Source organism: Spea bombifrons, chromosome 4 (genome assembly GCF_027358695.1).
Source record: "Spea bombifrons isolate aSpeBom1 chromosome 4, aSpeBom1.2.pri, whole genome shotgun sequence".
Classification (NCBI taxonomy): domain Eukaryota; kingdom Metazoa; phylum Chordata; class Amphibia; order Anura; family Pelobatidae; genus Spea; species Spea bombifrons.
This window is the reverse complement of record NC_071090.1, coordinates 109,839,322-109,854,791: the sequence shown is the minus strand read 5'-3', so window position 1 is coordinate 109,854,791 and position 15,470 is coordinate 109,839,322. Positions and strand designations below refer to the sequence as shown.

The 15,470-nt window shown below is 37.3% G+C and overlaps 1 protein-coding gene across 1 annotated transcript; it reads left to right on the top strand.

Moving 5' to 3' along the window:
- The first annotated feature begins 3,587 nt into the window (after positions 1-3,587).
- Positions 3,588-4,511, top strand: LOC128491679 (olfactory receptor 10A3-like). The gene has a single exon (XM_053463994.1). It carries the CDS (start codon positions 3,588-3,590, stop codon positions 4,509-4,511), a length of 924 nt encoding a protein of 307 aa, XP_053319969.1.
- The last annotated feature ends 10,959 nt before the right edge of the window (positions 4,512-15,470 follow it).

Below are 15,470 nucleotides of genomic sequence, written 5' to 3'. Positions count from 1 at the left end.
TTTTGTCAGACTTTGTGGTAGTCATTTATTTTGTGTTTTTTATCACTAAAAAAAAGCTTACAGCTGCTGGTATACATCACTTTTAAACAAGACACCAATATGTGTTCAACAACATCTCCCGAGTACAGTCATACCCCACATGCATGGGTTTGTCGGGTTGTTTGGAAGGTAAAACACCACATTTAGGAAGTGCGCATTTTTTAACTTGGAACTTTTAGATCTGGTCATTCTGCCCCCATGTCCTAATAGGACCATATTTGAAGCCGGCTAATTCAATTTACCCCAGCAAACCATATATTTTTGAAAACTAGACACCCCAAGATATTTCAAATGCTAGTATTTTAACCCTTTCCATGCATGAGATTCTACCACCAGCCTTTGCCAAAGTTTGTGGTAGTAATTTATTTTGCATTTTGTTCACACAAATTGTACTTCGGGTATACATTTATAGCTCCAGGTAATGTCAAACAATACCCTAATATGTGTTCAGCAACATCTCCCGAGTACAGTGATACCCCGCATGAATGGGTTTGTCTGGTGTTTGGAGGCTAAAAGGCTACATTTGGGAAGTGTGCTCCCCCCCCATTTTGGTCAGTCTGTGCTTATGCCCTATCTCTGCGCCTGGCCACTCCAATTTACCCCATCAAACATTCATTGTTTATTAAATTAGACACCCCTTGGGTATTTGAAATGCCTTTACATTAACTCTTTCCATGTCAAGATTTTTGGGAAGATACAGCGCTAATTTTAGCACTTGCTCATAAAAATAAACTTTATTTTTTTATTATTTATTTTATTCTTTTTGGACTTTTTTTTAACATTTTGCTTGAACTGGATGGTTCCTTTAATGCATGATTATTTTTAAATGGTATCACTTTCTTTTCATATTTTTTTAAATGATTTTTTTTAAATATTTTACTAATCACAGAGTGTTAAGAAAGCTGGGCTCCATTGACTTGCATGGGTGAATCTCACATAATTATTACAGTTCCCCCTATGTGAGTTATTTCTTATATATATTCAGATTCCCTCAAAACTTCAGTACCTCTAATCAGCTTGGTCTGCACAGACCCTCTGTGAACTATTCATTTTTACTGGGTGCCGCTATTTTGTGAGAGGCAAGATGCTTCTCACGATAGAGCTTGTGATTTATCACAGCCATCTGCATTATTAGCAGCCATCTGCCGCTATACTGAATATGACGAGTGTGACCACTCCTGAGAGCGATTGCACGGGGTCCTTCAACTTTTTTTTTTTGCTGAATGCCTCAATATCAGGGCAATGCAGTAACACCCTTTGAGCAAAGAAAGTGATCATTGGATCGTTTACGTGCCAGGCATGTCATTGCTCCTAAAACAAAATGTCTGTAATGTATACTATGTAAGGAATGGATGTGGCCCTGTAGATCATTATATATATATATATACCGTATTGGCCCAATTATAGGCCAAGCTTTTTCCCCATAATTTAAATCTTTATAGTGGGGGTGTGGCCTATAATCGGGGTTTAGCATATTTACCTTCTCCAGGGTGTCTGGAAGACCGGATCAGAAGACTGCAGAGGATTTTCTGTAGCACGGTCCGGCCAAAATGCGGTCCCCCGGCAACACAAAACTTTAGTTCCGCCCTGATTTTTGATTCCCAACATTGATGTAGATGAGGCAGACTGGTGCAGGAAGTGGAGGTCACGTCTGCTGCACTTACATCAACGCTGCAAAACTAAAGTTTAGGTAAGGAGGGTGGAAGCCTCCTACCATACATTCAATGTAAAAAAATAAATAATAATAATTAAAAAATAATAATAATAATAATAATAAATAAATAATATTTTTTCCTTTAAAATAGCACCAAACTATAAGGGTGCGGCCTATAACCGGGAGCGGCCTATATTCGAGCCAATACGGTATATATATATATATATATCTGTTATCTGGAAAAGTTGGTGAAGATAAACTGGGTCATTGTTTAGAAGAAATTCTAAGCTAAATTGCAAAACATCTTTTATGTGCTAGCATTTATATTTATTATTGTTTGGATGTTTCTATGGTTTCGGACTAAAGCCCCATTTTTTCTTTAAAACGGGATGTGTCGTTTGTGTGGGTCCATGGAAGATGGAGATCTTGATTAAACCAATATATGGCTAAAATAAAAAAAAAAACATACTGTAAGTATGGTACTAAAAAAAACACAGTATTGAAAGTGTTAAGCTTACATGCCTTGCTCTATTTTTGAGACCCTTACTAGGGTTAAGGCTGGATTTTACTGTTTTACTATCGCTAACGTTACATTAGATTGGAAGAGTTTTCTGGTCTCTCTCCCATCTTCCTTCAATCGTTCTCCATCACCCTCTCAAGTCTTTTCCTTTCGCCATTTTTTCTCTTATTCTATCCATAACTTGAACCAAAATTGACCGAATATCCATATAGATTTTTAGTTAATATCCTTTGTTTACTGTAACAGTAATCTCGTAACCATCAGAGACTACAGTAAAAAAAAATGGCCAAGACAGATTTGTAATCCCATTCTTGTTGTTTTGAGACTCCGTGCTTGGAACTCTCTGTGTAATACCCGTCCCCAGTGTTCTTAAACCGAGATGATGTCATGTTCTTTTTGCACAGTATAAAGCTCTCCGGAGCAGTACTGACTGTTGATGACACTTTGATGGCTTTCTGCTACAGAATGACTGTGTGTCTTACCTTAAAATAATTTCAATATTTTCTTAAACCTTTATTTCTCTGATTTAATCTTCATATTTGATGCTATAACAGAAGGGACCAAACGGGTGAGTTTATCAAATTACGCTTTATTTCAATTTTGTCTTTTAATTTGGTCTTTTAATGCAGTTGGTCAAAAGGGGACTCTGCAAACTCAATGACTCTTCTAATATTCTTCCTCTATTTTACAATGCGTTGTTAGGTCGTTATCTCTATACTGTATTCAATTTCTGTTTATAAAATGATCTCTATATTCCATTTCATCCATTGAAATTTCCATTTCATCTTACTTGGGGTTGGACATATAGTGATAGAAGAATATTTATCATGTCATACCTAAGTGTTAACAAAAGCTACTTAAAACCTTAAACTATTAATAACTGCGTTGCTTTAGATTTGTTGGGTATGAGTGAAAGTCAAATTTGGTCAGTTTAACTCAACTGATGAAAAATGTCGAGTGAGCAGAAACTTTATAAATTCTTTAATATATAAGAAGATATCATGCACAAAATATAAAATATTCTAATGTACATAATTCCGGGTGGACCAATAAGTTTCCCCTCTAAAGTTTTGTTTTTGCAGGTCGTATATAAAGTCTTATACCACTAATGTCTGATTCCAGAAGCAACAGTATTTGGTTTACCAATTTTTGGAGGTCCTATAGAGAACAGTCTGCTTGTGGATTGTTGTCCCTATTAATTCTTTTTTCTTATTCAACATAATCAACTGTTTTTGGAACATGAAATCTTAGTTTTCTTTTGTTCATGTTTATATTCAGACATTTCATATTATTTTTCCACATTAACTTCACAGAGCTCAGCAGGAGGAGAAGACTCCGTAAGTAAGAAGTGGAGGAAACGCCTTTTCGTTTGGAATGAACCAGACAAAGGTGGTGGAGATTCTGCTGTTGGGTTTTCCAAAGAATCCAAAGAGTTTAAACTGTTTTCTGTTTGTTTTGTTCCTTGTGATCTACATCTTGACGTTGGCCGGAAACCTGCTGATTATTATATTGGTGGCAAAGTTTCAGAGTCTGAAATCTCCCATGTATTTCTTCCTCACTCAGTTATCGGTGTGCGATATCCTTCTGACCACCAATATAGTCCCCAACCTGCTCCATGTTATAATTAATGGAGGAAGCACGATATCTTTAGCTGGCTGCATCACTCAGTTTTATTTTTTTTGTGTTTCAGAAGTTACAGAGTGTTTCCTTCTCTCGGCGATGTCCTACGACCGGTATTTGGCCATTTGTCACCCATTGCGTTACACGTCCATCATGGATTTTAGGCTACATCTACAACTGGTTCTTCTTTCTTGGCTTTTAGCATGTATATTAACATTTATTTTTGCACCCCTGGTTTCAGTGTTACAGTTCTGCGGTCATGTCATTGACCATTATTTCTGTGATTTTGCTCCTCTTCTAGAGTTGTCTTGTACAAAGCAAATCCTTCTGGAACTTGCTGACTTTGTCTCAGGCATCCCATTTGTGGCTGCCCATGTGGTCTTTATTGCTTTTACATACATTTCCATCTTAATCACCATACGAAAAATCACCTCCAGCACCGGGCGGCAAAAAGCCTTCTCCACCTGCAGCTCTCACTTGACTGTAGTGTGTTCCTTCTATGGGACTGTAATTGCGGTTTATTTGGTTCCTTCCAAAGGGCAATCGTTTAATACAAATAAAGTGTTATCTCTTTTATACGCAGTCCTATGTCCATTTTTTAACCCCATTATATACACTCTTAGGAATCAAGATATTAAATCACTTCTGAACAAGTTTATTGTGAATAATAAAAAATGATTAAGAAAAAAAACCAACAATCTGTGTTTATTTCATCCACTTGCCTATGATTATCTATATGTCTGTCTACTGGTGACCCCATATAAATAACGTAAATGAAATAAAATAATAATATAAATAATAAGAATATATTTGACCCCCTTTCCAGCAGACCGTCTAAATCCCTGTTAACGTTTATTTTAAATACAAGAATCTAGGAGAAATGTGAAGAACTATTTATGTTGGTTTCACCCATTATTTAACTTTCTGTAAGTGACAAGTGACCGATTCCTGCCCGACACCTTTATCACTCCACCGTAATAAAACAAGTCATCATTGTAGACATGTATTATGTTTTTGGTGACTGGTAAGTAAAGCTGAGCAAAGTATTCGACCAACATAAAAGTGCAGAAGATGTTCTATCTATCTATCTATCTATCTATCTATCTATCTATCTATCTTTATTAGTGTATTCCGATTTCAGATTAGTACACATTTTAATTGTAACAAATGTTCTGAAGCAAAGAGGGACCCCCAAAGAAACAAAGCAGGGAGCTCCAAATTTTAATTTGCATTTTGTTGCTCTCACACTCTCACTCTTCCACTCACACTCTTACTCACTCTCACGCTCTGTCATGCTCTCTCTCAATGGCTCCCTATTTTCTCCGCTGACCACTTCTGTGACTTGGTCGCCTTTTCCTCTGCTCAGTTTCTCTACTTGTCTCTTCTTTTGTTTTTTTGTTTTTCTTCTGTCTTCTTTCTTCATGTGTGAGAGTGTGAGTGACAATACATTGTGTTTCCAAATGGAAAAAGCCCTCCGAATTTAGTCTGAACCCAAAGTGCAGGAAACAAAATTTGTTGTCCAAAAATGAATGGACCGTATTGTTTTTTCTAACACTTTATAGTAGCACGACCCAACAAACGAGTGCACTCCCCAGACTTTTATTGTTTAAAATAAATAAATAAATAATTTAACTATAAATACATTCAATCGACTTTTCGGGTCAAAATCAGACGATTTGTAAAGATAACCACATTGATTGACATAAACTGTAAATAGTATCCTAATTACCAGTACTAGGTAGCACACCTGTGTAGTCAAGACACCCTATAACCTGAAGGAACACCGTACCAAGAATTTGTTAGGAGGAAACGATTGCAGATTGGGCATACCGATATTTATCTTGAATCTTCATAATAGTGCATGCCTCAAACACGAGTAATCATCGTTACTCGTTAGAATTACTTCTAGTGTGTACCATGAATTTACAAGGGTATAGCGAACACCAGAGAAGGGTTACTGTAGTAATTTGAGAGATATCGTTCATCTAACACTAAACAAAATACGTCAAGCTTACATTGTTTATCTTGACGACATCCATATTAAAATCCGGCAATGTATGAAACTGATTTTATAGAAACAATAATGGGCTTCCAATCCAGCACACATCAGGATTCCTGCTCAACATAATTCAAACTACTTCAGATAGAAATATAAAAAGGCAATGTTTATTAAACATGTTCAAATGTTCACTCTGTCATGCTCCCTGGATGTCTTCCTAACTCCTCTGCTGACCACTTCCGCTTCTGTGTGTCATATCTTCTTGTTCTCCTTTCTCCTCCAGTCTTTCTTCTCTTTTCTCTCTTCTTCCGGTGAACTTCAGTCAAAACGATGGGGCTTCCGGTGATGTCCCCTCTCTTTGATCCTCCTATCGGGAGAGAGGATGTCACCAGAAGCTCCGCCATTTTGTATGACGTTCACACAGGGTTATCTTAGGGCAAAACGGCAGAGCTTCCGGTGATGTCCTCTACCATGACCTTCCAATCCATGCCATTTTTCCGGCAGTTAATGTCCACAGAGATGTAGATGAAGAAAGAAGAGGGAAGAAAGAAGACTGAAAAGAGAAGCACAAAAAGAAAGAGAAATAATCTTAAACTAGACAGTCAGAAGCTTAGCTCTAAAGTAAGGAAGCATTACTTAGGAGATCATAGCTAAGTGGAGCATTCAGTGGCAAAATTAAACAAAAATGGTTGCTGGATGGTTGGGAGAGTATATAAGTATACCCCTTAGCACCTCCAGTATTTGGAAGAAGCATTGTGCCCTACTTTGCCCTTTGCTGGAGCATTATCTTCTGGCCCCAACTGTTCCTATGTTTGTCGGCATTGTGTATCCTCTGGCCTTGCACTCAAAATACAAGCATGATTTGGCCTTTTGCTACCTCGGTTGTTGGTGATTGTTGGGATTATCTGTTTCTTGACTTCTGGCCTAGACTTTGATTATTCCTTCTGGTTAACCCTCTATACTATATTCTGGTTCCCTTCTGTGTGTGACCTTAGCTGGTCAGACTTCTACTACATCAGTATTCTGGCATCTATCAGACCCTGTCTCAGTATCCCGCATGCTCCTCTCCTTGCCTGTGATGGCACCTAAAAAGAGACTGTAGCAGACAGAGGGGAGTCAAGTTTTATCAGTAGCATTAAAACCATTGTCCCTTAAATCTTTCTGTACCTTTTATATTTAAACAAACAATGGCAGCAGACATAGAATTTCAATAAATATCCTCTCTTTTTGCCGTATAGCTTTCTTTCGAAATAAACTTCAGAAACTACAGTGTAAAAATGGTTAAGACTTAAGAGAGATGCGTGATTATTATCACAAAGAGATCATTATTGGTGTACTGAGACTCCTAGCTTGAAATTCTCTGTGCAATTCCGATCCCCAATGTTATTACACAGACATGATGTCATGTTTTCTTCACAGTATAAAGAGCCCCAAAGCAGCCATTGGCCCCTGATTACACGATAGCTCTGCTACAGGACATTTGTGGGTCTTACCTGAGCATAACGTCTTCTTTTGCCATAAATCTTAAACTTTTATGAGATGTTCCTCACTTAATCTACCTACCTGATGCTAGAACACAATGGAGCAGACAGGTAAGCTCATTTATTATGTGAATTCATGGAATATGCAAACTCAATTTCTCTTCAACCGTCTTCCCCTGTATAGCCATGTATTGTTAGTTCATTAGCTTTGTCTAAGCTGCCCCCTCTGTAAATAAACACCCAAATAATAAAAAAAAGCTTTAAAATTCTTCCAGTTTCTTCAAAAACAACATCATCACCAAGTGGTATATCATAGACGGGTAATTCATTCCATAGATATAATGAAGAAAATGTCATGCTATAATAAAATGTGTGTTTAGAAAATCATCACTATTTCAGTATCGTACTTTGAGCTGAAAATATAGTAATTTAAGAATATTGTGTCCACCAAGACACGGGACCTGCTCTGAGGACCTCACAACCCAAGCTGAGACTTTGGCAATGGTACGTTGTAAAGAGATTTTACCGATCCTTGTGGTGACCTTTTTACTCAATGTCGATTTTGGCTTGTACTTTGGTCAACAAGATAGATGGGTGGTCTGGCTTAGCCCCAGTTCTCAAACGTTTATTCTTCAACCAGCCAAAGTTCTTAAAATAACACAACACACCACTAGATCCAACAACCCCATAGATACATACTGTATGGTTATGCCAAGAACTTCCATTATATGTCATATCTTGCAACTCTAGTCTGGTTTAAGAGCTCCAGGTCATACGTTTCAATGTTTCACCAGGTTTATTGACATATACACATAAAGTGTTGCCAATAATTAGATAATTTTACTCTGCAAATCAGATATTGATGTCCAGCTCCATCAAAATGTAAAGCTTTACAATATTTACCAACGATTAACATATGGATGTGAATAAAAAAGGGATTTCTGGTTGATGTCATCTCTAATGGCACCAGGGAAACCATAACCATAAGTAATAGTTAAAGAACGCTGTTATGAAGATCGGAGTGCAGGTATTTTTACACCAATATGGGTTGTCTTGATTTTAATTCGATGTTTAACTGTTAATGAAACACATTTAATGTAAGAAGTATAAGTTTGGGTTGCAGCCCTGTGTCATCAACCATTGAAAAAAATTCTAACACGAAGTCTGTCTACATTTAATATACTAATAAACTACTATATTTAAAATATTTTACTGTATATAAGCCTGGGTTGAGTATTAACTTTTTTTTAAATTTTGTTTAGGATAAAAATTTTTAGTGCTGTTCGTGCAACAGGACATCTCTAATACCACTGAGGTCTGGATTCTGAAGCACCATCGCTTGTAGCATCTGTGTCATCGCCACATAAAACATCTTTGTGCAGCATGGTTCTTGTGTTCTGAGTGGAGAGAAAAGCTTCATAAGTAAAAAAAAATGGAAAAGTGTTAGGAAGTAGGTGGAAGAAACCCCTTTTTTGGTCTTAAATATGGTCAAATTGAACAAGACAAAAACGATTCTTCTGTTGGGGTTTCAGAATTCTAAGATTGTGAACTCTCTTCTATTTGTTCTGTTCCTTGTGCTCTACATCTTGACGTTAGTCGGGAACCTGCTGATTATTATATTGGTGGCAAAGTTTCAGAGGCTGAAATCTCCCATGTATTTCTTCCTCACTCAGTTATCGGTGTGTGATATCCTTCTGACCACAAATATATCCCCCAACATGCTCCATGTTATAATTAATGGAGGAAGCAGAATATCTTTGACTGGCTGCATCTCTCAGTTTTACTTTTTATGTGTTTCAGTAGGCACAGAGTGTTTCCTTCTCACGATGATGTCCTATGACCGGTATTTGGCCATCTGCCGCCCGCTGCATTACACGTCCATCATGGGTTTTAGGCTCTGTTTCCAACTCATTATTTTGTCTTGGCTTTTTGGATGCATACCGACATTTATTGTTGCACCACTGATTTCAGTTTTACCGTTCTGTGGTCATGTCATTGACCATTATTTCTGCGATTTTGCTCCTCTTCTAGAGTTGGCTTGTACAAAGCACACTGTGGTTGAGCTTGTAGACTTTGTCTCAGGCATACCATTTGTAGCTGCCCATTTCTTCTTTATTATTTATACATATGTTTCCATTTTTATCGCCATACTTAGAATCACCTCCAGCATCGGGAGGCAGAAAGCCTTCTCCACCTGCAGCTCGCATCTGATTGTAGTATCTGCCTACTATGGGACAATAATAATAGTTTATTTGGCTCCTTCCAAAGGATGGTCATTTAATATGAATAAAGTGTTATCTCTTCTCTATACAATGATCTGCCCATTTTTTAACCCAATTATCTATAGCCTGAGGAATCAAGATATTAAAATACTTCTGCACAAGGTTATTTTAAATAACCAAAATGGTTAAGAACAAAGCATACAGACACATTCCACACGTAGCCTTACCTGTACAACCTTACCATCATGGATCACCTAAGAAACTCACAGATGCATTCCAAATGGGTGAGAAGAAGCCGATTTATAGACAATCACATCCATGCTTTTTCATATAAGGACAATGATACAGAAGGAATGCGTCTCTCGCCATAGCTGATATCTTAAATGAGACGTTAGAGTATAGGGTTGCTTATTCACTTCTAAGAGGATAGTTTCGGCCTGCTATCAGATCTGGATATTCTCAATTCCTTGCATTTATTGGATGTCCTGTGATGTATCATCAGTTGTTTGGACTCATTTGATGAAGTGGGGACATTATTTTGATTTTTTTTGGCTTTTTTCCCCCCAATTTATTTGTTCTTTGGTTTATTTTTTTTGGTTGGTTTATTTCCTTGGAATTTGCTCCTAAACTAAGGATATACTAATCATGAAGTAAGGAATTTGAATCAGGCTCTGGATCAATTTGCATTAATTAATTATTATGATAAGTGTTTCTATATTTGTTATTATTCATATAATATATCTGAAAGCTGAGGGACTTATTGCATAGAGGAATGTACTCTTATTACATTAATCATTTTTGATAAACTATAGTTTATTTACTCTATCTTATATATTGTAATCAATGCAAAGTCTAGTTTGGGGTCTATGGGGTCTAAAAATTCTATTGATTTGAAAGTCAATAAACTTACATATAAAGATGCATACTGGATTATATTTTTTGTGCCTTTTTAGTTAGACTTTTTAAATTTTATACAATAAGGGCTCCAATTTATCACTGGTCATCGCTAGATAAACACCTGAAAAAGAAAAGAATTCTGGTCTTTTCTCAAGGTTGCACTCTTTGACTTACTTTTTTATTCAATTGTTTATATGGCTAGAGTGGCTGCACAGGTTTTTATTTAACTTGCATGTCCTCGTATGAAACTCACAAAAGTCACGGGTTCAGATAGCACGTGTTTCAAAGAAATACAAACATATATGAATATCTTGCCCCCCCCCAAAAAAACATATGCACTTGTGGTGTACAGTACACTATAAAATAAGAATCAAAATAATCAAAACATTAGTTCATTATATAGATTGTTTGATTGCAGTGCTTTCTATGAAATCCTTTCCCTTGATCTTCCAAAATGGCGCATTTCCGGTGACATTCTCTCCTTCGATTGGAGGATTTTGTCGAAAGTACGTGCTAGGTTATTTCTGCGGAGATGCGGAGAAATATAGAAGATAAAAGATAAACGTCACCCGAAGACAGAGGAGGTAGGATGTGCGGCAACAGGACAGAGACTGAGTGTCCTAAGGATACGCCCAACGGTAATCAACGCTCACAAGAACACAAAACTTAACGCCCCTTAGTTAGAGGATGCTGAAAAGGGGGTATAAATACCCATTAAGACCCCCCACAAATACAGGCTGATAACACCCTTCATATATATATATATATATTTAAAAATTATTTTTAATTATTATTTATTTATTTATTTATTTTAATTGTTTTCTCCTAAGCTTTGAAAATCCCCAAACAATATTGATCCCCAATGGTCTTTTAATGAGAACGTGTAGAGATTGAGATTAGTTAGCGTCAACATGGGAGATCTTTAAACATCTAATTTTATTTTTTTTAGTTATTATTACAGTATATGATTGTGAACAAGTGCACAATGGTTGCTATAAAAAATAAGGAAGCATAAATGAAAGTAATCGTTTAAAAAAGAAAGTTGTAATCGTAAAATTGTTCACACAAAAAAAATGTATCATAAAATGTATTTAAAGTTTTAATTTAACTCCTTAATGACCAATGGCGTGCCAGGCACGTCACGCAAAAATAGTCAGTTCTCCACCAATGGTCGTTAACTCGCTATTTTTGCGTGACAGGCACTGCGCCCATTAAAAAATAAACACGTTTCCAGACCCTCCTGAGAACGTTCCCCCTGCAGGTTGTATACAAGTACTGCATTAAACCATGCAGGTCAATGGAGCCCAGCTTTCTAATCACAATGTAATTAGTAATATAACAAAAATAATTGGAAAAAATATGGTAACATTTAAAAATAATTATGAAGTGATGTCATCATCAGGAAAATCATCCAATTCCATCAAAATATAAAAAAATATCCAAAAAATTGCACTGTATCTTCACAAAAATCCTTGCATTGCAAGAGTTAAAATACTAGCATTTTAAATGGGTGCCTAGTTTAAAAGAATGTATGGTTTGATGGGGTAAATTGAACACAGATGAAGAAAATGAAATGTGGACCTCCCAAATGTGGCTTTTTATTCCCAAGCAAACAATGCATGTTGTATCACTATACACAGGGGATATTACTGAGCACATATCGGGGTGTTGTTTGGCAGTGACATATGCCAAGGGCTGTAAATTCTAGACTTGTACATTCGTCTTCGGGCAAAGTCGCTGGTACGGACATTTAACTGACACAGCGGGGACACCAGTGGTGGACATTTAACTTAGCATAATAACTTATTATAACTTCGGACAGAATGCTGCCCTCTATTGGTACGATACATTGAGTAGCTTAATAAGTTATTATGCTACTCAATGTATAACCAACAGAGGGCAGCATTCTGTCCGATGATATATTAGCCATATGTGGCAGTGTGCTCATTTGCATCTATTAATTATTTAAATAAAATATAGTCCCATGATCCGCTGCTCTCCCTGCTGCAACAGTTAAATGTCCACACTCGCAGACATTAATTCTGTCGAACGTGCAAACTCTATTTATTTTTCTATTTATTTTGGTTTTTTTTAAATATATATAAATATATTAAAGGATCATGGGAATATATTTTATTTGAATAAATGCAAATGAACACACTGCCACATATGGCTAATATATGTTTGGACAGAATGCTGCCCTCTGTTGGTACATGACATTAAGTAGCATAATAACTTTGTGGCAGTGTGTTCATTTGCATTTATTCAAATAAAATATATTCCCATGATCCTTTTTGTCTAACAGTTTAATACAAACCCCCCCCCAAATAAATAGAAAAACAGAGTTTGCAAGTTGGACAGAATTAACCCCTTCAATCCCAGGGGTTTTTGGTACCTCAAACCCAGAGCAATTTTGCCATTTTTGGGGTATGTCGGTTTAGCGATGATTCTCTTTTCCTGTGAATAGTGTACCCATGTAAACTATATATTGTTTTTTCAAGGAGAGATAGAGCTTTCGTTTGATACCATAGTTGGATGATTAGCTGAAAATTTAGAATGAGAAATTTAGTAAAAACTAGCGAAGATTAGAAAAATAAACTAATTTTTTTTACATTTTCCCTCTGAATCCTCACAAAATTAGGTAAAGTGATGGAAAATCCCCTCCAAGTTTATCAATTCAGGTGATTTCAGAAATACCTAATTTATATAGATTTTCTAAACTTTCCCAGCACCAGGGAGCATACTATTAGGTGTACAATTTTGTATAATTTTTATGCCTATGGCTTAACGGGTTTGGGGGTTGTGAACGGGGGCAGGAGGGTTATACTGGCTAGATGTTATGCTAGGGCAATGGGATGTAAGGTTTTTTTAAGAATTTTTTTTATTATCTTTTTTTATATATTTTTTTAAATAATTTTTTTATTTTAATTTTTTTTACATTTTTTTTATTTTTTATATATTTTTTTACACATTAATGGTTAGAGGTCCTCCTAGGGACCTACTGAACATACCAGTGATGTCACAGTGACATCATAGCTCACATTATAATTTTTTTTAGTATTATTTATATTATTATTTTAATGATTTATTTAATATTATTTTTTAAATGCCTAACGGTTTTTTTTTTCTGCTTTTCTCTTACAGGACGGGAGGGGGAGTGAGAGAGATGGTCTCTCACTCCCCTCCCCGCGATCCCCCTGCACCGATCACACTGTGATCTCTATGCAGGTCCTCACAGACCTGCATAGAGATCGCAGCGTCTCTGTGCCTCATCGGAGGGCAGGATATCCCCGCAGGGGATATCCTGTCCTCCGATGACCTTCCGGAAGGGAATGCCCGGAAGGGAATGCCCGATCGCGCGTTTGCAACGATCGGGCAGTTCGCGATCGGGCAGTTTACCGGTAACAGCTTACCGGCTTTCATGCCGGAAGCTGTTACGGGCGATCGGACAGCAGAAAGCCGGCAAAGCCAGTGTCAGTGGGGAGTCCAGGCTGTCAAACGACAGCCTGGTCTCCCGTGCAGCGGCAGGGATGTGTCCCTGACGCTGCACGAAGGGCTGGACGTACCGGGACGTCCATAGGGGTTTCTTTGTGGGCGTTTTTTGGACGTCCCGGTACGTCTATAGGGGATTGAAGGGGTTAATAAATGAAAATGAGCACACTGCCACATATGGCTAATATATCTTCGGACAGAATGCTGCCCTCTGTTGGTTTTACATTGAGTAGCGTAATATTCTGCCCGATAATATATTAGCTATATATGGTGGTGTGCTCATTGGTCGCCAGCAGGGGCTACCACAAAATTTGACAAAGGGTGGTGGCAGAATTAGTGAATGAAAAGGATTTAAATACTAGTACTTGATGTGTCTGGTTTTCAAAAATATATGGTTTGATGGTAACTTGAACTAGTCAGCTTCAAAGATGTCCTAAATCAGACATGGGGACATGATTACCAGATTTGAAAAACAATGGTTAAGAAATAGCAATACCCTACTTGTACATATTGCCTTATAACTGGCAAAAAAAATATTGGGTATTTCTAAACTCAGGACAAATAGTAGAATCTATTTAGCATTTTTTTTTGCTTAGAGCAATGGGGAGTTATAAATTATAAGATTAACACATGGAAGACATGTTAGTTGTGCCTCCCTCTCAATCCTCATCCAATTACAGATATGATGTGAGTGTTTAAACTATATTTAAAGTCATTATTGTGGATCTGCACTTGCCCTGCACTTGTCTACTAGGGTTAAAAAGTATTGAAGGTCACAGGACCTTGCTCTGATAGATGAAAGACTTATTATACAAACCTTAAATCTTCCCCACATCTATAAACCCCCTGGTAGAGGGAGATGAAGTATATCCAAGCATCCTTTAGGTGCAAGGATAGTGGAGAATCATTTTAATATTTGCCTCTGTTGGAACCCCAAGTGCTTTAAAATGTATAGCTTCCTTCTAAGACTTGAATGGGACCCATAGACTTCAGAAATGGTCTTAGACATGGATGGGGCCCAGTTATGTCTATGGACAATGCAATGCATCTTCCAAATACACAGTTGCATTGCCTGGGGGGCAGAGGGGGCCAAATGCCCCCCAACTAAAACTCCATTGGTGACTGTTCATACAGCCCTTTGCTTCCCTGCTTCCTCATGAAGTGCACTGGCTATTGATCTGAGCGCCGGGATATGATGTCATATTCCAGGCGCTCAGCACTGAAGTCATGCGCACTGTGACAGAGCAGTGAAACAGAGGTCTGTACGAGTAGACCTCACTCTTCCACCACAGGACTTAAGAAAGCTAAGTGATGAGGAGAAATTCAAGAGATAGATGGTGAGAAAGAAGAGACAGAGTAAGAACATGGAAACATAAAACAAAAGATATAAGGTATAATAAGGAGGAGAGAGAAAAGGGAGAGATAAAGTGAAGAGAGAGACAATGAGAAAAAGACAGATGGGGAGAGATGGGACAAAAGAAAGAGATATAGAGAAAGAAGAGAGATACATATAAAGAGGATTGGAGAGACAAAGAAGAGAGATAAA